The following is a 24431-nucleotide window of genomic DNA, read 5'->3' on the forward strand; positions in this document are numbered from 1 at the left end:
TGTCTAGAATGTAGTTGTATGCTGTAGGGTTAACATTTCCCTTCACTGGAACTAAGGGGCCCGAACCATGAAAAATGTGTCCGACGGGGAACTTGACGAGGAATTGCGGGCAGTGGGTTCCAAACAATAATGACCAAAAATATATTTCAAAATTACACCACCACCCAAAAAGGCACTTTGGAGACTGGAAACAAAGGGTCATGTGCTCTGTCTGCACATGTAGAGCCCTGTCTATGCACGTGCACGGTCCCTCTATATCTCTGTCTGTGCACGTGCATGGTCCCTCTATATCGCTGTCTGTCTCTGCACGTGCACGGTCTCTCTGTCTGTTTGTGCACGTGCATGGTCCCTCTATATCTCTGTCTGTATGTGACTAGAAGCCAGTGCTTGTGGTGATATAAGCATCATAAAATGAGAAATGTATGCTTCTGCTGGACATAGGTGGGCATTTACTGGGATGAATCCTGCCCTGGAGGCAGCTCTGCAGAGTGCTCACTAGACGGCACAGCCAACATGTAATTACAATCCTATTTTAAACCAAACATTAACCCTAACAATACTGCATATAGCCAATTTTGAATTTGTAGCTGGCTCATCTATCGGAAATCGCTAAATTCTGCCTCCAAGGCAAGATTCACGACAAGAAATGTAATTGGTATTTGTAGCACGGCATGCCCAAATTACGCATGCTGCCTTTCCTTCCGAATGTAGGCAATGCAATTTAAAACATAAAAAAATAAGTTCATGATCCTCTGTCCTCATGCTTTAGTAGCCTATTTTGAATGATTTTATATATTTCTGTATAGACAGGAGTGGGCTAATTAGGTTTTATCATTTTGGCAATTATATTGACTTTAGGGACAGCAGCTTAGTCTTATGGCTAACACTGAAAAGAGCTAGGCTTGGTGAGAGATGCCAATGGTAAGATTAAGATGAAGTAGAACATGGCGTATTCTTATAAATAGATGAGTGAATGAATGAGTGAGTGAGTGAATTAATTAGTGAGTGAGTGAATTAATGAGTCATAAGCCAAAAGAGAGAGTGAGAGTCAGCGACGTCAACATCATTTGTCAGGACAGAGTGTGATAGTTTTAACATTTTATTTAATAGTTTTGTAGTTGTATCAAGAGTTACTGTTCATATGTATAAAAAATTCATGTAAATAAGTATACACATCTTAATTTGACCAGTTTCTCACAGCAGGGAAATAATCCTGCAGAAACAGGAAATGTACATTATTATGTAGGGGTTGATACATTTTTTTGTTAGGGCAAATCAAGTATGATATTTTAAAGTGGATAATACAAACTTAATAATAATTTTTAAACCTTAAATACACAAAAAGTTAGCATTACTGCTGTGCGGGACATTTCCTGCAACAACAGGGTAATCAAATTAAGATTACATTTACTTTAGTTTCTTCTCTCAGGCAATGCAATTCCACTTGTTACTCAAAGACAAGAGGTCTAGGATCAGGGCTCGTATCCACAAAGCATCTCAGAGTAAGAGTGCTGATCTAGGATCAGTTTAGCCTTTTAAAGATTATAGACAGATCCTAGATCAGATTGAATGAGGGTTTATAGACAGATCCTAGATCAGATTGAATGAGGGTTTATAGACAGATCCTAGATCAGATTGAATGAGGGTATATGGGCAGATCCTAGATCAGAATGAATGAGGGTATATGGACAGATCCTAGATCAGAATGAATGAGGGTAAATGGACAGATTCTAGATCAGAATGAATGAGGGTATATGGACAGATCCTAGATCAGATTGAATGAGGGTATATGGACAGATCCTAGATCAGATTGAATGAGGGTATATGGACAGATCCTAGATCAGCACTTCTACTCCAAGATGCTTTGTGAATATAGGCACAGTTGACCTTCCCCAGGTCCTAATTTATTCATAAACACAGATTTAGGGTCAGTTGACCTCTCCCATGTCCTAATTTATTCATAAACACAGATTTAGGGTCAGTTGACCTTCCGCAGGTCCTAATTTATTCATAAACACAGATTTAGGGTCAGTTGACCTTCCCCAGGTCCTAATTTATTCATAAACACAGATTTAGGGTCAGTTGACCTTCCCCAGGTCCTATCCTTAACAGACATACACAGTAAAGCTCTGACTGTGACCATTAAAGGGGGGGAAAAAGCAACAAATACGAAAGCAGAAGTGCTTTAGAATGTCCTGGATAGATATGTCCCATCAGCCCTCTGAGTTATTAAAGTCCATGCAGAGTAAATGCTAGAGATAGTTTGTGAGTGTTGAGGTTAATTAAAAGTCAATTCAAATCAAACTGTATTGCTGTTGGTGGCAGACGGTGGTATATTACATTTACATTACATTTAAGTCATTTAGCAGACGCTCTTATCCAGAGCGACTTACAAATTGGTGCATTCACCTTATGATATCCAGTGGAACAACCACTTTACAATAGTATATATAACCCACAGTATTGCTGTTGGTGTACAAAACATTGAGAACACCTTCCTAATGTTGAGTTTCCCCTCAGAACAGCCTCAATTCATCAGGACATGGACTCTACAAGGTGTCAAAAGCGTTCCACAGGGATGCTGGCCCATGTTGACTCCAATGCTTCCCACAGTTGTGTCAAATTGGCTGGATGTCCTTTAGGTGGTGGACCATTCTTGATACACACAGGAAACTGTTGAGCGTGAAAAACCCAGCAGCGTTGCAGTTCATGACACAAACCGGTGCACCTGGACCCTACTACCAAACCCCGTTCAAAGGCACTTCAATATTTTGTCTTCCCCATTCACCCTCTGAATGGCACATATACACAATCCATGTCTCAATTGTCTCAAAGCTTTCCGTCTTTAACCTGTCTGTGGATTTAACAGGTGACATCAATAAAGAGTCATAGCTTTCACCTGGTCAGTCTATGTCATGGAAAGAGCAGGTGTTCTTAATGTTTTGTACACTAAATATATAATCCACTGTATTTCTGTTGGTGGCAGACAGCAGAATATAATCCACTGTATTTCTGTTGGTGTCAGACAGTAGTATATAATCCAATGTATTTCTGTTGGTGGCAGACAGCCGTATATAATCCACTGTATTTCTGTTGGTGGCAGACAGCAGTATATAATCCACTGTATTTTTGTTGGTGGCAGACAGCCGTATATAATCCACTGTATTCCTGTTGGTGGCAGACATCCGTATATAATCCACTGTATTTCTGTTGGTGGCAGACAGCAGTATATAATCCACTGTATTTCTGTTGGTGGCAGACAGCAGTATATAATCCACTGTATTTTTGTTGGTGGCAGACAGCAGAATATAATCCACTGTATTTCTGTTGGTGTCAGACAGCAGTATATAATCCACTGTATTTCTGTTGGTGGCAGACAGCCGTATATAATCCACTGTATTCCTGTTGGTGGCAGACAGCAGTATATAATCCACTGTATTCCTGTTGGTGGCAGACAGCCGTATATAATCCACTGTATTCCTGTTGGTGGCAGACAGCCGTATATAATCCACTGCATTTCTGTTGGTGGCAGACAGCAGTATATAATCCACTGTATTTCTGTTGGTGGCAGACAGCAGTATATAATCCACTGTATTTCTGTTGGTGGCAGACAGCAGAATATAATCCACTGTATTTCTGTTGGTGTCAGACAGCAGTATATAATCCACTGTATTTCTGTTGGTGGCAGACAGCCGTATATAATCCACTGTATTTCTGTTGGTGTCAGACAGCAGTATATAATCCACTGTATTTCTGTTGGTGGCAGACAGCAGAATATAATCCACTGTATTTCTGTTGGTGGCAGACAGCAGTATATAATCCACTGTATTTCTGTTGGTGGCAGCCAGCAGTATATCCAACTGTCAACTGGTCTGTTTTCTGCTCTGTGCTGTCGTCCATGTGATTCCCAACCAGGGGGAAATTGGCCAATCCACCGAGGGTACTTGAGAAGACCCATGACGTACTATAGGGGTACTTCGGGCAGAGCAAAATACAGTTGGTCGGTACAGTAACAGAGAAAGGTTGGGAACCACTGCTATAGAGTACTCTGCTCTGTCCTGCTGTCCAGAAGAGGAGCTTCCGTTCCCCTCCTCTAGTGTCTCTCTTGTAGCCAGTACCCCCTCCGCTCTCCATTTTAGGTAATCCACCATAGAAAGCAGTTTTAATCCAACAAATGAGGAGAGGATATGCTGAATTGTCTCTCTTTCTTTCCCTATGTGATATACAGCCCCAGGGTCTATGAGACCTCCAGCAGATGGAACCCTCCGTTAGCCTCTCGCTGTGTCTCTCTCTTCCTGGTCTGGACCAGGGTAAAGACCAGAGCAGACAGAGTGTTCCTTCCCAGGCCCAAACCCCCGCGGTTCACACTGCGTTCCACGTTGCTCGAACACGACTCGCGGCTCCTCACGAAGTACGTCTTGACGTTGCCCTGCCTCTCGCTCACACCTTTCACGTAGATCTCCCCCCTCAGCTCGCGAACAAAGCCGCGTTCCACCAGGACATGACTGGTGCTCTCTGGGACCTGGGATACGCACACACACAGCACCGCACATTAACCCACATATTAATACGCCAAAGCCAAACCTCTGTTACCCGCCCACACACAGTCCTACCTGTATGCGTCCACTGACCCCGGTGCTGTCCATACGGCTGGCCAGGTTGACGGTCATTCCCCAGATGTCATACTGAGGTTTAGTGGCCCCTATCACTCCAGCCACCACTGGACCATGGGCTATGCCTACACAAACAGGTCAGAGGTAAAAGTGTGTGTGTGTGTGTGTGTGTGTGTGTGTGTGTGTGTGTGTGTGTGTGTGTTCTCACCAACACGGAGCTGAAAGCTGTTTCCAGAGTGTGTGTTGATTCGTTTGAGCGTCTCCTGCATTTCCAGGGCAAACAGCACCAGCTCACTGAGGTGACGCCACTCATCACCACACTGCTACAACACACACACACACACACACACACACACACACACACACACACACACACACACACACACACACACACACACACACACACACACACACACACATCATTTTACTATTCATACTTAATTCTACTCAAATGTAAAGTCAAAGTCCTACTTCGAACAGAATGAAGCCAGCTGAATAGAAGACAGTAAACAGGGTCGAATTGAAGGCAGTCAATTCAGGAAGTAAACTGAAATTCCAATTCAATCATTGAAAAAAGGGCATTTATGTTCAATGTCTATTCGATAAACTGAAAACTACACTGTTTCTGTATTTTAAATTCAAATCACTTTGAGCTCAACCCAGAGGAACCCAACCCAGAGGAGCCCAACCCAAAGGAGCCCAACCCAGAGGAGCCCAACCCAGAGGAGCCCAACCCAGAGGAGCCCAACCCAGAGGAGCCCAACCCAGAGGAGCCCAACCCAGAGCAGCCCAACCCAGAGGAGCCCAACCCAGAGGAGCCCAACCCAGAGGAGCCCAACCCAGAGCAGCCCAATTCAAAGGAGCCCAACCCAGAGCAGCCCAACCCAGATGAGCCCAACCCTGTGGCACTAAGAGGGCTGACCTGTTGGTCAGGGGAGAGGCCAGAAGCAGCCATGTAACAGCTGCCAATGGTTTTGATTTTCTCAATGTCCTGGAAATATGTCTCATCTAATAACTAGATACAGAGAGACAGAGACAGAAACAGAGAGAGAGAGAGAGGCAGTGAGAGACAGAGAGGGAGAGAGTGAGGCAGTGAGAGACAAACACAGAGAGAGAGAGAGAGAGAGAGACAGAGAGAGAGGTGGATATTAGAAAACAAAGTAATTGTACGCTGGTAACCTATCACAGAGAAACGGCGCGTGTAGATTTGATTCTAACCTCGTCGAAGTCAGCTATGATCTCATTGAGAAGCCGTAGACACTCCACATCCTGATGGATCAACTCTTTCTGTTCATAGTAGTCTGTAAACCCGGGAATGGAGGCAAACAACACCCCCACACGCTCATAGGACTGGGAGTACAGATCCTACACACACACACACACACGTTAACATCAAGATGGCCTGCTCTAGAACTGAAAACAGAGACTTAAACAAAACAAAACACCTCATTGTTGCGGTCTCTCTCTAGAAAGTGCTGTGCGACGTGTGAAGGCAGAATGTTGAAGAGTAAACACTCATTATGTTCCCTCAACTCCTTCATGTCCTCTACTTCCTGTCTGGCCTGCAGACGCCACAGGAAGTCCAGCCGCGCCGTCGCCTCCAACTGGACAGGAGGGGAACAACAACCATCACATGCAGTAGTGTAGGTGAAGGGAGGAGACGAGGAGGAGAGAAGAGGAGCGTAGAGGAAAGAAGATGAGTAGGAAAGTGTGAGGGAGAGGAGGAGAGGGGAGAGAGGAGGAGGAAGAGGAGTAGGGAGGAGATAGGAGGAGTAGGGAGGAGAGAGTAGGAGTAGGGAGGAGAGAAGAGGAGTAGGGAGGAGAGAGTAGGAGTAGAGAGGAGAGAGTAGGTGTAGGGAGGAGGAGAGAGGAGGACGAGTAGGGAGGAGAGAGGAGGAGTAGGGAGGAGAGAGTAGGAGTAGGGAGGAGAGAAGAGGAGTAGGGAGGAGAGAGTAGGAGTAGAGAGGAGAGAGTAGGTGTAGGGAGGAGGAGAGAGGAGGACGAGTAGGGAGGAGAGAGGAGGAGTAGAGCGGCGAGAGGGATTAGGAGGGAGGAGTAGTAGGGAGGAGAGAAGAGGAGGAGAGGACAGAGCCCATGTCCTACCTGTCTACTGTTGTAAATTACAGCCACCACAAACATGGCCATGAGCAGGACACACACATCCTTCCTCCTCAGGTACTGCTGCCTGCAAGGGACATACACAACCAGACAGTCACCACACACACTACACACATCCTTCCTCCTCAGGTACTGCTGCCTACAAGGGACAGACACAACCAGACAGTCACCACAAACACACACGCACACTACACACAACCAAATGGTCACCAGTGTGTGTGTTTATTCAGTACCTGGTGTTTTCAGAGGTCTGGCGTATAAACAGCGAGTGGTAGCTGACTTCTATGAGGTATGTGTAGACAGTTATGGCCAGAAGTAACACAGCTAGCTTCAGTAGACAGTGCAGCCTGAAGAACACAGCACACGACACCATGGCAACCACCCCACTGAAAACCAGGAACTACAGAAGACAGAGACAGTCACAAAATGGATCAACACCTTCTTGACCAATCAAAATCTAAGCGTGTGTGTGTGTGTTACCTCAGGGTGTGTACAGATGTTGACAGGCCAGGACCAGGTGTGCTGCTGGGAGCTGCTTCTGTTATTAGGGTCCATCTCAGACTCTACACACCACAGCTAGAACGAACACACACACACACACACACACACACAGACACACACACACAGACACACACACACACAGACACAATCAAACTGCAGCTACTCCAAAACAAGTTTATAGTGCAGCAGAGAGGCAAACCTTCATGAAAGAACAGATCGGATAATGGTTTGAGATTACATTCATATTGGTCGTTGTGTGTTATCGTTGAGGGTACAGAACATATTGGTCGTTGTGTGTTATCGTTGAGGATACAGAACATATTGGTCGTTGTGTGTTATCGTTGAGGATACAGAACATATTGGTCGTTGTGTGTTATCGTTGAGGATACAGAACATATTGTTCATTGTGTGTTATCGTTGAGGGTACAGAACATATTGGTCGTTGAGTGTTATCGTTGAGGGTACAGAACATATTGGTTGTTGATGATACAGAGCATATTGGTCGTTGAGGGTACAGAACATATTGGTCGTTGTGTGTTATCGTTGAGGGTACAGAACATATTGGTCGTTGTGTGTTATCGTTGAGGATACAGAACATATTGGTCATTGTGTGTAACAATAAACTCACTATATCAGATGAGGCCACTCCAAAGTTGATGATAATGGCGGTGAGCGTGAGTAGTGTTCTGACAGTCTTGGTCTCGTTGATCCAGCAGCACAGGAACTGCAGCGCTAGAGGGCTCTGTTTAAACTCTTCAGCTAGGACCACCACCAGCAGCAACACATACACACACACACACACTCCAAACTGAACCAGCATAGGACACAGTCTGAGAGGGGGGTGGGTGTGTCGGTCGGAGAGATTGAGGATGGAGAGGGGAAGAGAGAAACAGGGAGGAGGAGGAGAGGATCAGATGATGAAGAGAGAGAAACAGGGAGGAGGAGGAGGAGAGGATCAGATGATGAAGAGAGAGAGAGAAACGAGGAGGAGGAGAGGATCAGACGATGAAGAGAGAGAGAAACAGGGAGGAGGAGAGGATCAGACGATGAAGAGAGAAACAGGGAGGAGGAGGAGGAGAGGATTAGACAATGAAGAGAGAGAAACAGGGAGGATGAGGAGAGGATCAGACAATGAAGAGAGAGAGAAACAGGGAGGATGAGAGGATCAGACAATGAAGAGAGAGAGAAACAGGGAGGAGGAGGAGGAGAGGATCAGATGATGAAGAGAGAGAGAGAAACAAGGAGGAGGAGGAGGAGAGGATCAGACGATGAAGAGAGAGAAACAGGGAGGAGGAGGAGGAGAGGATCAGATGATAAAGAGAGAGAAACAGGGAGGAGGAGGAGGAGAGTATCAGACAATGAAGAGAGAGAGAGAAACAGGGAGGAGGAGGAGAGGATGAAGAGAGAAACAGGGAGGATGAGGAGAGGATCAGACAATGAAGAGAGAAACAGGGAGGAGGAGAGGATCAGATGATGAAGAGAGAGAAACAAGGAGGAGGAGGAGGAGGAGGAGAGGATCAGACGATGAAGTGAGAGAGAGAAACAGGGAGGAGGAGAGGATCAGACGAAGAAGAGAGAGAAACAGGGAGGAGGAGGAGAGGATCAGATGATGAAGAGAGAGAGAAACAAGGAGGAGGAGGAGGAGGAGAGGATCAGACGATGAAGAGAGAGAGAGAAACTGGGAGGAGGAGAGGATCAGACGATGAAGAGAGAGAAACAGGGAGGAGGAGGAGGAGAGGATCAGATGAAGAGAGAGAAACAGGGAGGAGGAGGAGGAGAGGATCAGACATTGAAGAGAGAGAGAGAAACAGGGAGGAGGAAGAGAGGATGAAGAGAGAAACAGGGAGGAGGAGGAGAGGATCAGATGATGAAGAGAGAGAAACGGAGGAGGAGGAGAGGATCAGATGATGAAGAGAGAGAAACAGGGAGGGTGAGGAGGAGAGGATCAGATGATGAAGAGAGAGAAACAGGGAGGGTGAGGAGGAGAGGATCAGACAATGAAGAGAGAGAGAAACAGGGAGGAGGAGGAGAGGATCAGATGATGAAGAGAGAGAAACAGGGAGGAGGAGGAGAGGATCAGACGATGAAGAGAGAGAGAGAAACAGGGAGGAGGAGAGGATCAGACGATGAAGAGAGAGAAACAGGGAGGAGGAGGAGAGGATCAGATGATGAAGAGAGAGAAACAGGGAGGAGGAGGAGGAGAGGATCAGACATTGAAGAGAGAGAGAGAAACAGGGAGGAGGAAGAGAGGATGAAGAGAGAAACAGGGAGGAGGAGGAGAGGATCAGATGATGAAGAGAGAGAAACGGAGGAGGAGGAGGAGAGGATCAGATGATGAAGAGAGAGAAACGGAGGAGGAGGAGGAGGAGGAGAGGATCAGATGAAGAAGAGAGAGAGAAGCATGTGAGCGGTTGAGAAAGATTACTCTAAAGATCTTTAATAAATGAAGTAAAAGATAATATCATACTTCTAATTAAATAAAGAACACACCTTGCGGCGGGGACGAGGGTCTGTGCACCCATGAGGCAGAGGAGCATGATGAAGGAGCAGACCAGGTTTGACTTGAACATCTCATCACGCATCTGGGAAAACTGAGAAGAGAGAAACATTCCTCAATTATACCACCCATCATCCCACCTTCCCACCCACCCATCAACCCACCTCCCCACCCACCCACCCATCAACCCACCTCTCCCTAGGAGTGGCCGTCCTGCAAAGATGACTACAAGAGCACAGCTCAGAATGCTCAACGAGGTTAAGAAGAATCCTAGAGTATCAGCTAAAGACTAACAGAAATCTCTGGAACATGCTAACATCTCTGTTGACGAGTCTACGATACGTAAAACACTAAACAAGAATGGTGTTAAATGGGAGGACACCACAGAAGAAGCCACTGCTGTCCAAATAAAACATTGCTGCAAGTCTGAAGTTCGTAAAAGAGCACCTGGATGTTCCACAGTGCTACTGGCAAATATTCTGTGGACAGATGAAACTACAGTTGAGTTGTTTGGAAGGAACACAACACTATGTGTGGAGAAAAAAGGCACAGCACAGCAACATCAAAACCGCATCCCAATTGTAAAGTCATCGATGGGGAAAAATGAATTCCCAAGTTTATCAAGACATTTTGCAGGAGAATGTTAGGCTATCTGTCCATCAATTGAAGCTTAACAGAAGTTGGGTGATGCAACAGGACAACGACACACAAGTAAATCAACAACAGAATGGCTTCAACAGAAGAAAATACACCTTCTGGAGTGGCCCAGTCAAAGTCTTGACCTCAACCCGATTTAAAATGCTGTGGCATGACCTCGCGAGCAGTTCACACCAGACATCCCAAGAATATTGCTGAACTGAAAGAGTTTTGTAAAGAGGAATGGTCCAAAATTCCTCCTGACCGTTGTGCAGGTCTGAACTACAGAAAACGTTTGGTTGTTATTGCTGCTAAAGGAGGATCAACCAGTTATTAAATCCAAGGGTTCACATACTTTTTCCACCCTGCACTGTGAATGTTTATACGGTGTGTTCAATAAAGACATGAAAACATATTATTGTTTGTGTGTTATTAGTTTAAGCAGACTGTGTTTGTCTATTGTTGTGACCTAAATGAAAATCATATAACATTTGATGACCAATTTATGCAGAAATCCAGGTATTTCCAAAGGGTTCACATACTTTTTCTAGCCACTGTAGCCTACATACCAAGTAATCAACTGTGTGTGTTTGAGTGTGTGTGGGCCCCTACCTTGCCCTCTGTATGTGCTTCTGTTGCGGGCCCCTACAGTGGTTCCCCCTTTAAAAGTTGCGTCATACTGCAGCACACCTTGCAGGCTGCCGCAGAATTCTATGGCAAGTTATTTAATTGTCAGCCATTGTTGCCATTAATGCTAGTTTGACCACCAGAGGGCATTTTTGAGAAGCATTTGATAGCCTTACATTTTTTGTAAGAACATAGTATATGAGATTGATTTTGCTTAATTAAATTTGCTTAATATTATGTTTCTAATCCAAGAAAAACGACACCCTCAGGGTTCCCGTTAGGATGGAAAATATGGCGCTGTACAACGTGACGGTCGGGAGTAGGCTACAGTACTAAGAGGATAACATCTCCACACCCTAATTGTAGTCTAACCAATACCCAAACGGAGATTCAGTGAAAATAAAAATCTCATTGATTTATCAAGACCAGTCCCCAGCTTGTCTCAGAGCAGCGCGAAACGGTGCTGAAATAGTTGACCACAGCGGGTATTGCTTCTAACTTCAATATGCTTTTTAAATAAATAAGACCTACACCACTTTTAACAGCACATTACTCAACACAAGTGAGACTCATGTCTCCTACAGTAGGCCTACAGTATGTCGGAAAATATTATTTTCAATAACGTGACTCTCCGCCAATAATTACATTTACAGGATTGGAGGATTCTAATATTAATATCTTTAATATTTTAGCATCTGAGAGAATATCTAAGGGGCTTTTATATCATTCTAAATGAATTAATAATAATAATCGCTTTGTTAAAAAAAAAATGATATTATGGAGATTTTGTTTTCATTTAACAAAAGAGTGAGCGAGAAAAAGGCCATTCTTGAACATGGGGTGAGACATTCTCACTAATTTGTAAATAAAGCTAGTTTGTTATTTAGAATGATATATTTCTGTTTTTAGAGGGAGAGAAACCAAAAGCCACCTCATGGGTCTTCCGGTGGTGGCCGGCAAGGGTATCGAACCGGCATCTGTAATTTGCACTGCGATGCAGTGTCTTAGACCGCTGCACCACTCGGGCGCTGTACAACGTGACCGGTCGGGAGTAGGCTATAGGACCACAGTAAGAGCAAAATAATCCTAACATTTCCACACCCTAATTACAGTCTAAGTTTCTCTTAGAATAAAAACTTTAGTGGAACAACAGTTTTAGTAAGTAATACTGAAGTCGTGCACAATTATCAGTTTCTATTTGGTTTATGTCGCCCATTCATTGTCAGTTAGAGACACAGTAGTGCCTTGGGACCCAAAATCATAATTAGTTCTCTAACTCCCCCCTTGCGCTGGTCTGGAGCAATGAAGTAGTGACACAGGGTAACGTACTAAACCACAAATTACCTCTAAGTCCCGCAGCGGAATCGCAAAACTTTTAGTGGAGCAACCACTGTACCTTGCCCTCGGTGTGTGTTTCTGTTGTGGGCCCCTACCTTGCCTCTGTGTGTGTTTCTGTTGTGGGAGCCTACCTTGCCCTCAGTGTGCGTTTCTGTTGTGGGCCCCTACCTTGCCTCTGTGTGTGTTTCTGTTGTGGGCCCCTACCTTGCCCTCGATGTGTGTGTCCTTGAACTCCTGTGTGAAGGTGGTGATGTGTTCCTGTCTCATGCGTTCGCTGCTCCGGACCTCGATGGCCCGGCGGATCCTCTTGTTGACTTCACGCGTCCCCGTCCGCTGAGCCGCCAGCTGGTTAGGTAACTGGGCCAGAGAGCCGTTGCTGAAGGTCGCCAGGATCTGGTCAGGGGTGAGAGGTTAGGGGTCAAAGGTTAGGTAAAGGCCAGACAAAGAGGATCTATAACTGACAATAGACTCTCTAACAATGAGAATAAATGTCAGCAAAGGCAGAAGGCAGGTGGGAAAATTCTAGCCAATGAGCATCCAGGCACAAAATCGCTTTTCTCAAAGTTGCCAGGATGCCACATGCGTCCACGTACAGTACATCAGTCCAGTCGTCATAACCTAAGAATTATAAAACTTCTATTGGATCAAATAATCAAATAATTATCAATTGGAGTATATGTTGACCAAATTCGACACTCTCTCATTGTTCTCCATACCAACAATCCCCCAATTCAAACTTCTTAGCTCTTAATTTTTTGCACTGACAGATTTTGGGGTCGCACTCAGCCCTCTCGCTTTGCCTCTTCCGCTCTGAGGTAGAGGGTAAAGGTTAGGAGGCAGGGGTTAGAGGTCACCTACACAGTTCATTCCGATGATGTTTCCAAACGGCAGCTCAGTACTCCAGCCAGCATGAATGGTGTCATCTCGACTGGGCCGGCGAGCCTTCTGGGCAGGAGCCTCCTCCGTGGGCGCGTGACGAATCAGGAACGTGTCGATTTTGTGTTTCCGTAGAAACTCGTTCCTCTCGTGGCCACGCCCCTCTTCCGTCTCATAGACCCCGCCCAGACAGTCCAGCGTTGCCCGGGAGATGTGGATACGGCCCGGCACCCCTCCCACCTCCAGCATGTTAGCGATGTCCACATCCCAGGACCACACGTCAAACTGCCACTTCTGCAGCCCCAGCACCCCACACAGCACTGAGCCAGAGTGGACACCGATACGCATGTCCACCTCATGTTTCAGCTCCCTTCGCACATACCTACAGGTCAGCAAGGAGAGACAGACTGTTGAAAACACAATCTACTAGGAACAATATATTATAACAATATTGATGAATTCCAGATTAAAGTTGGGGTGAAAAGTTTTGATCATGACTAGTGTGTGTGTGTGTGTGTATGTGTGTGTGTGTGTGTGTGGTTGTGTGTATGTGTGTGGTTGTGTGTGTGGTTGTGTGGTTGTGTGTGTATGTGTGGTTGTGTGTGTGCTTGTGTGTGTGCTTGTGTGTGTGTGTGTGTGTGTGTATACATAGTTATTTGTGTGTGTGTGTATACATAGTTGTGTGTGTGTGTGTGTGTGTGTGTGTGTGTGTGTGTGTGTGTGTATACATAGTTGTGTGTGTGTTTGTGTATATACATAGTTATTTGTGTGTGTGTGTATACATAGTTGTGTGTGTGTGTGTGTGTGTGTGTGTATACATAGTTGTGTGTGTGTTTGTGTATATACATAGTTATTTGTGTGTGTGTGTGTATACATAGTGTGTGTGTGTGTGTGTGTGTGTAGTACTTTATGGTGCTGATCATGGAGAGGCCCATCTCAACACAGCAGCGGGCGTGAGCCGTCTCTGGCTCTGGGACTCCGGATACACAGTAGTAACAGTCCCCAAGGATCTTGATACGCATGCAGTGGTGCTCCTACACACACACACACACACACACACACACACACACATATACACACAAACTAATGAAACATACTCTGATTGAATTTCATGAATTGCTTACTGAGTTCAGGATAACATGACCTTATGGTCTCACCTCAGCCAGGCGGTCGAAGCGTCCAAACAGCTCATTGAGCGTCCGGACCAATTCCTGAGCCGACAGGACCATGGACAGAGATGTGAAGCCTTTTATATCAGCAAACAGAATACTGCAGAGAAAGAGAGAAATATATTACACAGGGCAGACACAACCCAGACAAGGTCTAGTACTGGAATGAAAAACAGCTTTCAGTGGAGAAGTTACAATGCTTTTCAGTCCAGGACTTGAAAACCAGCTTAACAAGCTTTCTGGACCTGGATCAAGCCTGTGTGTGTTTACTGTAGATGTGTTTGTGTGTGTGTGTGTGTTTACTGTAGATGTGTGCTTACTGTAGATGTGTTTGTACAGTAGATGTGTGTGTGTTTACTGTAGATGTGTGCTTACTGTAGATTTGTGTGTTTACTGTAGATGTGTGTGTGTGTTTACTGTAGATGTGTGTGTGTGTGTTTACTGTAGATGTGTGTGTGTTTACTGTAGATGTGTGTGTGTGTGTTTACTGTAGATGTGTGTGTGTTTACTGTAGATGTGTGTGTGTGTGTGTGTGTGTGTGTGTGTGTGTGTGTGTGTGTGTGTGTGTGTGTGTGTGTGTGTGTGTGTGTGTGTGTGTGTCTGTGTTTACTGTAGATGTATGTTTACTGTAGAGTGTGTGTTTACTGTAGATGTGTGTGTGTGTGTTTACTGTAGATGTGTGTGTGTGTGTCTGTGTACAGTAGATGTGTGTGTGTTTACTGTAGATGTGTGTTTACTGTATATGTGTGTGCTTACTGTAGATGTGTGTGTGCTTACTGTAGATGTGTGTGTTTACTGTAGATGTGTGTGTGTGTGTGTTTACTGTAGGTGTGTTTGTACAGTAGATGTGTGTGTGTTTACTGTAGATGTGTGTGTGTGTGTGTGTGTGTGTGTGTGTGTGTGTGTGTGTGTGTGTGTGTGTGTGTGTGTGTGTGTTTACTGTAGATGTGTGTTTACTGTAGATGTGTGTTTACTGTAGATGTGTGTGTGTGTTTACTGTAGATGTGTGTGTTTATTGTAGATGTGTTTGTACAGTAGATGTGTGTGTGTTTACTGTAGATGTGTTTGTACAGTAGATGTGTTTGTACAGTAGATGTGTGTGTGTGTGTGTGTTTACAGTAGATGTGTGTGTGTTTACTGTAGATATGTGTTTACTGTAGATGTGTGTTTACTGTAGATGTGTGTGTGTACAGTAGATGTGTGTGAACAGTAGATGTGTGTGTGTGTTTACTGTAGATGTGTGTTTACTGTAGATGTGTGTGTTTACTGTAGATGTGTGTTTACTGTAGATGTGTGTGTTTACTGTAGATGTGTGTTTACTGTAGATGTGTGTGTGAACAGTAGATGTGTGTGTGTACAGTAGATGTGTGTGTGTACAGTAGATGTGTGTGTGAACAGTAGATGTGTGTGTGTGTTTACCTGACGTCTTTGTACTGGTGAATATAAATCTTGTGGAACTGCTGTGACAACAGGTCATCATCCATGTTGGACATGTCAGCGATCATCTCCAAGGCAACGAACCGCGGAATGATGGAGTTCACCAAGCGCTCCTGAGGAGGACAGGTACCGTGTGACTCTCTCACATGCTTGGTAAACAACAGGTGTAGAGACTAACAGTGAAATGTTTACTAACGGGCCCTTCCCAACAATCAGTCAATCACCCTGTGATATTGTTTGTCTGTCTGTCAGTCACACGGTCTCTCTACCTGTCTCTGGTTCTCCCTCTCCAGGCGTACTCGTCCCTCAATGCAGCGTCGTGTCTCCAGGAAGGCTTGTCTCTGTGTGTGGTCTGACAGGTAGTGGATGAACAAACCTGCTGTGTTCATACCCAGGTACAACAAGCCCTTCGCCAGAACCTACACACACACAAACACACACACACACACACACACACACACACACACACACACACACACACACACACACACACACACACACACACACACACACACACACACACACACACACACGGTTAGTACACACTAAACACACCTGAGACCAAACACACATACACAAAAAGGAGGAGGAAGAGGAAAATGAGGAGGAAGAAGAGGAGAAGCATGAAAGAGAGTCAGGAAGAGAGAGGAAGGCAGAGGGAGGGAGTCTGAGTTGACCTCTGACCTTTCTGTAGAGCGCGGTGTCGTCGTAGTGGTGAACGGTTTCCACCAGGAGGTGCAGCGTGGCGGTGAGCAGGCCGGTGGAGAGGGACCAGAGCAAGGGGAGAGGCAGGAGGGTGTAGGTGGAGAACAGCGTGAAGAGGACATACCAGGCCTGGTCCTTCTCCAACCCCCCCACCACACCTCCCAACACCTGCACTGTCTGGGACAACCAGCTGGCTAGAGCCATGTACCTAGGACCACATACAGTTGAGGTAGGAAATGTACATACACGTAGTCTGGAGTCATTAAAACTCGTTTTTCAACCACTCCACACATTTCTGGTTAACAAACTATAGTTTTGGCAAGTCGGTTAGGACATCTACTTTGTGCATGACACAAGTAATTTTTCCAACAATTGTTTACAGACAGATTATTTCACTGTATCACAATTCCAGTGGGTCAGAAGTTTACATACACTAAGTTGACGGTGCCTTTAAACAGCTTGTAAAATTCCAGAAAATGATGTCATGGCTTTAGAAGCTTCTGATAGGCTAATTGACATCAGTTGAGTCTATTGGAGGTGTACCTGTGGATGTATTTCAAGGCCTACCTTCAAACTCAGTGCCTCTTTGCTTGACATCATTTGAAAATAAAAATAAAATCAGCCAAAACGCCTGAAGATACCACGTTCATCTGTACAAACAATAGTACGCAAGTATAAACACCACGGGACCACGCAGTCGTCATACCGCTCAAGAAGGAGACGTGTTCTGTCTCCTAGAGAGGAACGTACTTTGGTGCGAAAAGTGAAAATCAATCCCAGAACAGCAAAGGACCTTGTGAAGATGCTGGAGGATACAGGTACACAATTATCTATATCCACAGTAAAACGAGTCCTATATCAACATAACCTGAAAGGCCGCTCAGCAAGGAAGAAGCCACTGCTCCAAAATCACCATAAAAAAAGCCAGACTACGGTTTGCAACTGCACATGGGGACAAAGATCGTACTTTTGGAGAAATGTCCTCTGGTCTGATGAAACAAAAATAGAACTGTTTGGCCATAATGACCATCGTTATGTTTGGAGGGAAAAGGAGGATGCTTGCAAGTCGAAGAACACCATCCCAACCGTGAAGCACAGGGGTGGCAGCATCATGTTGTGGGGGTGCTTTGCTGCAGGAGGGACTTCACAAAATAGATGGCATGATGAGGATGGAAAATTATATGGATATATTGAAGCAACATCTCAAGACATCAGTCAAGATGTCAAAGCTTAGTTGCAAATGGGTCTTCCAAATGAACAATGACCCCAAACATACTTCCAAAGTTGTGGCAAAATGGCTTAAGGACAACAAAGTCAAGGTATTGGAGTGGCCATCACAAAGCCCTGACCTCAGTCCTATAGAACATTTGTGGGCAGAACTGAAAAAGTGTGTGCGAGCAAGGAGGCCTTCAAACCTGACTCAGTTACACCAGCTCTGTCAGGAGGAATGGGTCAAAAATTCACCCAACTTATTGTGGGAAGCTTGTGGAAGGCTTCCTGAAACGTTTGACCCAAGTTAAACAATTTAAAGGCAATGCTACCAAATACTAATTGAGTGTATGTAAACTTCTGACCCACTGGGAATGTGATGAAAGAAATAAAAGCTGAATTAAATGATTCTCTGTACTATTATTATGACATTTTGCATTCTTAAAATAAAGTGGTGATCCTAACTGACCTAAGACAGGGAATGTTTACTGGGATTAAATGTCAGGAATTGTGAAACACTGAGATTAAATGTATTTGGCTAAGGTGTATGTAAACTTCCGACTTCAACTGTACATACATACATACAGTGCCTTGCAAAAGTATTCACCCCTCTTGGCGTTTTTCCTATTTTGTTGCATTACAACCTGTAATTTAAATGTATTTTTATTTGGATTTCATGTAATGGACAAACACAAAAGTCAAAATTGGTGAAGTGAAATTTAAAAATAAATAAAAGTGGTGCGTGCATATGTATTCACCCACTTTGCTATGAAGCCCCTAAATAAGATCTGGTGCAACCAATTACCTTCAGATGCCACATAATTAATGAAATAAAGTCCACCCGTGTGTAATCTAAGTGTCACATGATCTGTCATATGATCTCAGTATATATACATCTGTTCTGAAAGGCCCCAGAGTCTACAACACCACTAAGCAAGGGGCACCACCAAGCAAGTGACACCATGAAGACCAAGGAGCTCTCCAAACAGGTCAGGGACAAAGTTTTGGAGAAATACAGATCAGGGTTGGACTATAAAACAATATCAGAAACATCCCACAGAGCACCATTAAATCCATTATTAAAACATGGAAAGATATAGCACCACAGCAAACCTGCCAAGAGAGGACCGCCCACCAAAACTCACGGACCAGGCATTAATCAGAGAGGCAACAAAGAGACCAAAGATAATCCTGAAGGAGCTGCAAAGCTCCACAGCGGAGATTGGAGTATCTGTCCATGGGATCAGTTTAAGCCGTACAATCCACAGAGCTGGGCTTTACGGAAGAGTGGCCAGAAAAAAAGCCATTGCTTAAAAAAAGAAATAAGCAAACACATTTGGTGTTGGACAAAGGACATGTGGGAGACTCCGTAAACATATGGAAGAAGGTGCTCTGGTCAGATGAGACTAAAATTGATATTTTTGGCCATCAAGGAAAAGGCTATGTCTGGCGCAAACCCAACACCTCGCATCACCCCGAGAACACCATCCCCACAGTGAAGCATGGTGGTGGCAGCATCATGTTGTGGGGATGTTTTTCTTTGGCAGGGACTGGAAAACAGGTCAGAATTGAAGGAATGATGAATGGTGCTAAATACAGGGAAATTCTTGAGGGAAACTTGTTTTAGTCTTCCAGAGATTTGAGACTGGGACGGAGGTTCACCTTCCAGCAGGACAATGACCCTAAGAATACTGCTAAAGCAACACTTGAGTGGTTTAAGGGGAAACATTTAATTGTCTCGGAATGGCCGAGTCAAAGCCCAGACCTCAATCCAATTGAGAATCTGTGGTATGACTTAAAGATTGCTGTACACCAGTGGAACCCCTCCAACTTGAAGGAGCTGGAGCAGTTTTGCCTTGAAGAATGGGCAAAAATGGCTAGATGTGCCAAGCTTATAGAGACATACCCCAAGAGACTTGGTGGCTCTACAAAGTATTGACTTTGGGGGAGGGGGTGAATAGTTATGCACGCTCAAGTTCTGTTTTCTTGTCTTATTTCTTGTTTGTTCACAATAAAAAATATTTTGTATCTTCATAGTGGTAGGCATGTTGTGTGAATCAAATGATGCAAACCCCCAAAAATCCATTTTAATTCCAGGTTGTAAGGCAACAATATAGGAAAAATGCCAAGGGGGTTGAATACTTTCGCAAGCCACTGTACATACATACATACATGAACACAAAGCATGGTTGCAAAATCTAATTTTCCCAACATTCAAAAGAGATCCCAACAGACCCATATATTTAGAGAGTTGGGACGTTGAGCTTTAAATTATGCATTATGTGACACTACAACATTCTATGGCAGCCATGTTGGCTCCACATTAACATGACACTACAACATTCTATGGCAGCCATGTTGGCTCCATATTAACATGACACTACAACATTCTATGGCAGCCATATTGGCTCCTCATTAACATAACATGGGGAATATTTAAACAATGCTATGTAACTGAATGTCTGGAATTAGAACAATATAAAATCGAGGTCCCAATACTGGAGTAGACGACCATCTTAAACACCTGTCGCACCTCAACCACTCTGGCGATGACATCATCCCCTTAGAACAGAGCACCAGCACGCAGAGTCCAGCCCCCAGAGCGATGAACAGGCCGACCAGCCAACCATTGGCTGTGTCCAGGCTCTGAGGCCCCGCCCATAGGGTCAGACCCAGGATGTGTAGTTTGGTGATGATGTCGATAACATTAGTGAAAACCAGAGAGGTTATCCTCTGGCTTGATGCATGCTGCTGGTACAACTTCTCCAGGTCGGGAGACCTACACACACACACACACAGACACACACACACACAGACGTACGCAGGCACACATCAAACAAATCATCAAACAATCGAATCCACCAGCTCTGAAGCTCGTCGGATTTGGCAGGGCTTGAAAACTATCACAGACTACAAAAGGGAAACCCAGCCCTGAGCTGTCCAGTGACGCCAGCCTACCAGACGAGCTAAATACCTTCTATGCTCGATCCGAGGCTAGCAACACTGAACCATGCATGAGAGCACCAGCTGTTCCGGACAGCTGTGTGAGTAAGGCTATAACGTAACAACATGTGTAAAAAGTCAAGGGGTCTGAATACTTTCTGAACGTACTGTACATACCTACCTCACACTCCTGCACATAGAATCGGTACTGGTACACTGTGTATATAGCCATCTCATTGTGTATCTATTCCTTGTGTTATTTTTTCTATTTGTTGTGACAAGGGCCCACGAGGAGGGCCATGCGCAATGGGGGTGATTTACAATTACACATTAAAACAGGATCCAGGGTCACCCGTCCCGCCCTTGAGTGTGTTACAAGAGCCACTGGAATGTGCTTCATTATATGACAGGGCCATAAAGGCCACCAGAGACCAAAGCTCATCTGTTCACCACCTTTCTTTAAGACCCTGAGTGCCCCCTGGGAAGAGAACGAGGCAAAATGCAGAGTCAAAAACATCTCTGTGTGAACAAAGAGATAAAAGGGAGCCAACAGAGCCAGAACACATTAACCATGGTTCTTATTAAACTGAGAAGCTCACAACATGTTCTGGTTTGAACCCAATATACATTGTGATATTTTTCCTCTGCTTTTAAAAAAGTAGAATATGCATTTCACTATAACATAAAATCTTATTTTTTTTTAAAATCTTATTTATTATATTAAGACTTATTCAAGTCATGTTTAGAATCTATGGATTGCTTGTTTCTTTTTTAAGATTGTGAAATTATTCTCTGTACAGGAAAAAAGAAAATCTGTGAACACTTATGAGGAAATCTCAGGTTTATCTCATACATGTTTATCTCATACAGGTTTATCTCATATGAACGTTAAATCAACAAGGCGTTCCCAATGTCACATTGTCCAGCCAATAAAGGCCGCCTTCTGTGAGCTTCCCTATAAATTAGAGGACTTACTAAACAGGAATTAGATGGAGGAGAATCAAAGGAGTTCAAATTCCACTAGACGAGGTCATGCCCGTTGGACGAATGATCCCATCTCCTTGGAAACGCAGTTTAAAACTCAGCCGAGAGACAGACAGGAGAAAACCGGTCTAAGTCGGGTCCCCAACTACACAGACGAAATGGAAAATGTAATCGACTTGGGAGGAGAAAGAGACTTGTCTTGCAGGAGGGAGAGAGGAGAGTAGGCATGACTAAGAGTTGTCAATCTTGGACTGAAACAGAACTTTAGGAAATGACCTCTGAACTCAAGAGAGACACATCTTCCTCACGGAGACGGAACACTGACAAGGTATGAAGAAAAATGGACAGCCACTTTGCTGAAGAATCAATGGCCCACAAGAGGTGGGGTCTTGGACAACTTTATACCGTGTGCTGCAACACAAAGCTGACTGCACCAATAGATGGTAACGACACGGGTTGAAGGGGGGGGGGGGGGGGGGGGGGGGGGGGGGAGAGAGAGAGAGAGAGAGAGAGAGAGAGAGAGAGAGAGAGGAGAGAGAGATCCTGACCAGTGACTCAGTAAATATGGCAGCATTCTCTGTGTTCCATCCTTGACTATTCAACATCGCTAAATTATAATCTCAATAGATCAATCATAATATTTATTTTTATTGTGTGTTTTTTGGCATAATAATAAATCCTATCTTCATAAATAAGTTTTCCCTTGCTTTGATAAACGCTCTAAGAAAATTAAAGACCTTACGTATCCTTTAAGATTGTTGATATGAGACTTGATGAACGGAGGCTAAACTACTAATTAGAGGTTCAAGTTAATTGTACTCCTTGAATACAAAATGATTACTGGTGTCCTTATACAATGGTATTCATTTGAAATAGTAGGCAGATTAACCAATTATTAGACCACTAAAGTCCCTTCATATCTTGTTTTCTCTCTGCATTGTTAAGAAAGACACACAGAGAGAAAGACAGAGAGACACACACACAGAGGGAGAGAAACAAAAAGAGAGAGAGAGAGAGAGAGAGAGAGACACAGAGACAGCGAGAGAGAGAAAATAGGGCCCGTTAGTTGGAAGGGCCCGTTAGTAAGCATTTCACCTGTTGTTTACCAAGTATGCGACAAATACAATTTGATTTAGTTTGACAAAGACACACGAACGCACACACACCTTAGTGTACCTGCGTACATGCGTGTGTGTCCTACCTGAAGGTGTGTGTGTGCGTGTATTTCCTACTTGAAAGTTTGTGTGTGTGCGTGATCGCGTGTCCTACTTGAAGGTGTGATGAAGGGCAGGCAGGAAGACCCCTCTCACTGTAGACTCCCAGGAGACAAAGTAGTCAGCATCACTGAGGGAGTCGCTGCTCTTCTGGGTCACCGTGGACATTCGGTCCTGATTGGCTGGGTGGATACGAGCTACAGATGAACGCCGCTTATGTCCCGCTCCACCCCGAGACGCCTTGTTGCGGATCTGCCTGTTGATCAATCACTATATGATTATAAGTATATTATAAGTAAGTACATAATAAGTATTTCTGAACGTGCTTCCTCCAAGTATATGGAACACATGAGACACACAGTATATTGTATAAAAACTCAGCAAAAAAAGGAAACGTCCTCTCACTGTCAACTGCGTTATTTTCAGCAAACTTAACATGTGTAAATATTTCAATGACCATAACAAGATTCAACAACTGAGACATAAACTGAACAAGTTCCACAGACATGTGACTAATAGAAATGGAATAATGTGTCCCTGAACAAAGGGGGAAGGTCAAAATCAAAAGTAACAGTCAGTATCTGGTGTGGCCACCAGCTGCATTAAGTACTGCAGTGCATCTCCTCCTCATGGACCACCAGATTTGCCAGTTCTTGCTGTGAGATGTTACCCCACTCTTCCACCAAGGCACCTGCAAGTTCCCGGATATTTTGGGGGGGAATGGCCCAGGCCCTCACCCTCCGATCCAACAGATCCCAGACGTGCTCAAAGAGATTGAGATCCAAGCTCTTCGCTGGCCATGGCAGAACACTGACATTCCCGTCTTGCAGGAAATCAGCCATACTGCTCGTTCTGTGCGTGGTGGCATTGTCATGCTGGAGGGTCATGTCAGGATGAGCCTGCAGGAAGGGTACCACATGAGGGAGGAGGATGTCTTTCCATTAACTTCTCTAGGGTAGGGGGCAGTATTTTGACGTTGGGATGAAAGGCGTGCCCAAATTAAACTGCCTGCTACTCAGGCTCAGAAGGTAGGATGTGCATATTATTAGTAGATTTGTAAAGAAAACACTCTGAAGTTCTAAAACTGTTTGAATGATGTCTGTGAGTATAACAGAACTCATATGGCAGGCAAAACCCTGAGAAAAATCCAACCAGGAAGTAGAAAATCTGAGGCTTGTAGTTTTTTCAATTGATTCCCTATTCAAACTACAGTGACTTAGGGGTAATTTTGCAGTTCCTAAGGCTTCCACTAGATGTCAACAGTCTTTAGAACGTTGTTACAGGGTTCTACTGTGAACTGGAAGGGAATGACAGTCATTTCAAACAGGTGTCTGGCCATTAGATCATTCATGCGCGTGGCCGTCAGCGGGAGGTGATTTCTTTTTCCTTTCTGAAGACAAAGGATTTGTCCGGTTGGAATATTATCGAAGATGTATGATAATAACATCCTAAAGATTGATGCTATACATCGTTTGACATGTTTCTACAAACTGTAGTATAACTTTTTGGACTTTTCGTCTCAACAAAATGCGCAAGCATGGCGCATTTGGATAACTCGACTGAA

General features: G+C 44.5%; 1 protein-coding gene and 1 long non-coding RNA gene across 6 annotated transcripts in view; both read right to left on the reverse strand.

Moving 5' to 3' along the window:
- Positions 1–1086: 1086 nt before the first annotated feature.
- On the reverse strand, positions 1087–2534 carry LOC115161908 (uncharacterized). Its single transcript, XR_003869452.1, has 2 exons — positions 2038–2534; positions 1087–1887 (listed from the first exon to the last, which is right to left on the reverse strand). It is a non-coding gene; the product is annotated as an uncharacterized LOC115161908 (long non-coding RNA).
- A 1680-nt stretch (positions 2535–4214) lies between these two features.
- Positions 4215–24431, reverse strand: part of si:ch211-132f19.7 (adenylate cyclase type 8) — a 28853-nt gene continuing 8636 nt past the window's right edge. For 2 of the 5 annotated variants that reach the window (XM_029712731.1, XM_029712730.1), the window contains 20 exons: positions 22923–23123; positions 20260–20505; positions 16497–16725; positions 16082–16231; positions 15795–15925; positions 14364–14475; positions 14113–14240; positions 13189–13588; positions 12535–12723; positions 9723–9823; positions 7861–8062; positions 7212–7307; positions 6965–7131; positions 6717–6798; positions 6059–6217; positions 5832–5978; positions 5536–5628; positions 4822–4936; positions 4614–4738; positions 4215–4522 (listed from right to left, as the gene is read on the reverse strand). In XM_029712731.1, coding sequence (XP_029568591.1) covers positions 4238–4522; positions 4614–4738; positions 4822–4936; positions 5536–5628; positions 5832–5978; positions 6059–6217; positions 6717–6798; positions 6965–7131; positions 7212–7307; positions 7861–8062; positions 9723–9823; positions 12535–12723; positions 13189–13588; positions 14113–14240; positions 14364–14475; positions 15795–15925; positions 16082–16231; positions 16497–16725; positions 20260–20505; positions 22923–23123 — 3358 coding nt within the window. In that variant the 3' untranslated portion in view covers positions 4215–4237. The remainder of the gene's footprint in view (positions 4523–4613; positions 4739–4821; positions 4937–5535; positions 5629–5831; positions 5979–6058; positions 6218–6716; positions 6799–6964; positions 7132–7211; positions 7308–7860; positions 8063–9722; positions 9824–12534; positions 12724–13188; positions 13589–14112; positions 14241–14363; positions 14476–15794; positions 15926–16081; positions 16232–16496; positions 16726–20259; positions 20506–22922; positions 23124–24431) is intronic. The other 3 variants (XM_029712732.1, XM_029712734.1, XM_029712733.1) reach the window with 3 other exon arrangements.

Source organism: Salmo trutta, chromosome 25 (genome assembly GCF_901001165.1).
Source record: "Salmo trutta chromosome 25, fSalTru1.1, whole genome shotgun sequence".
NCBI lineage: Eukaryota > Metazoa > Chordata > Actinopteri > Salmoniformes > Salmonidae > Salmo > Salmo trutta.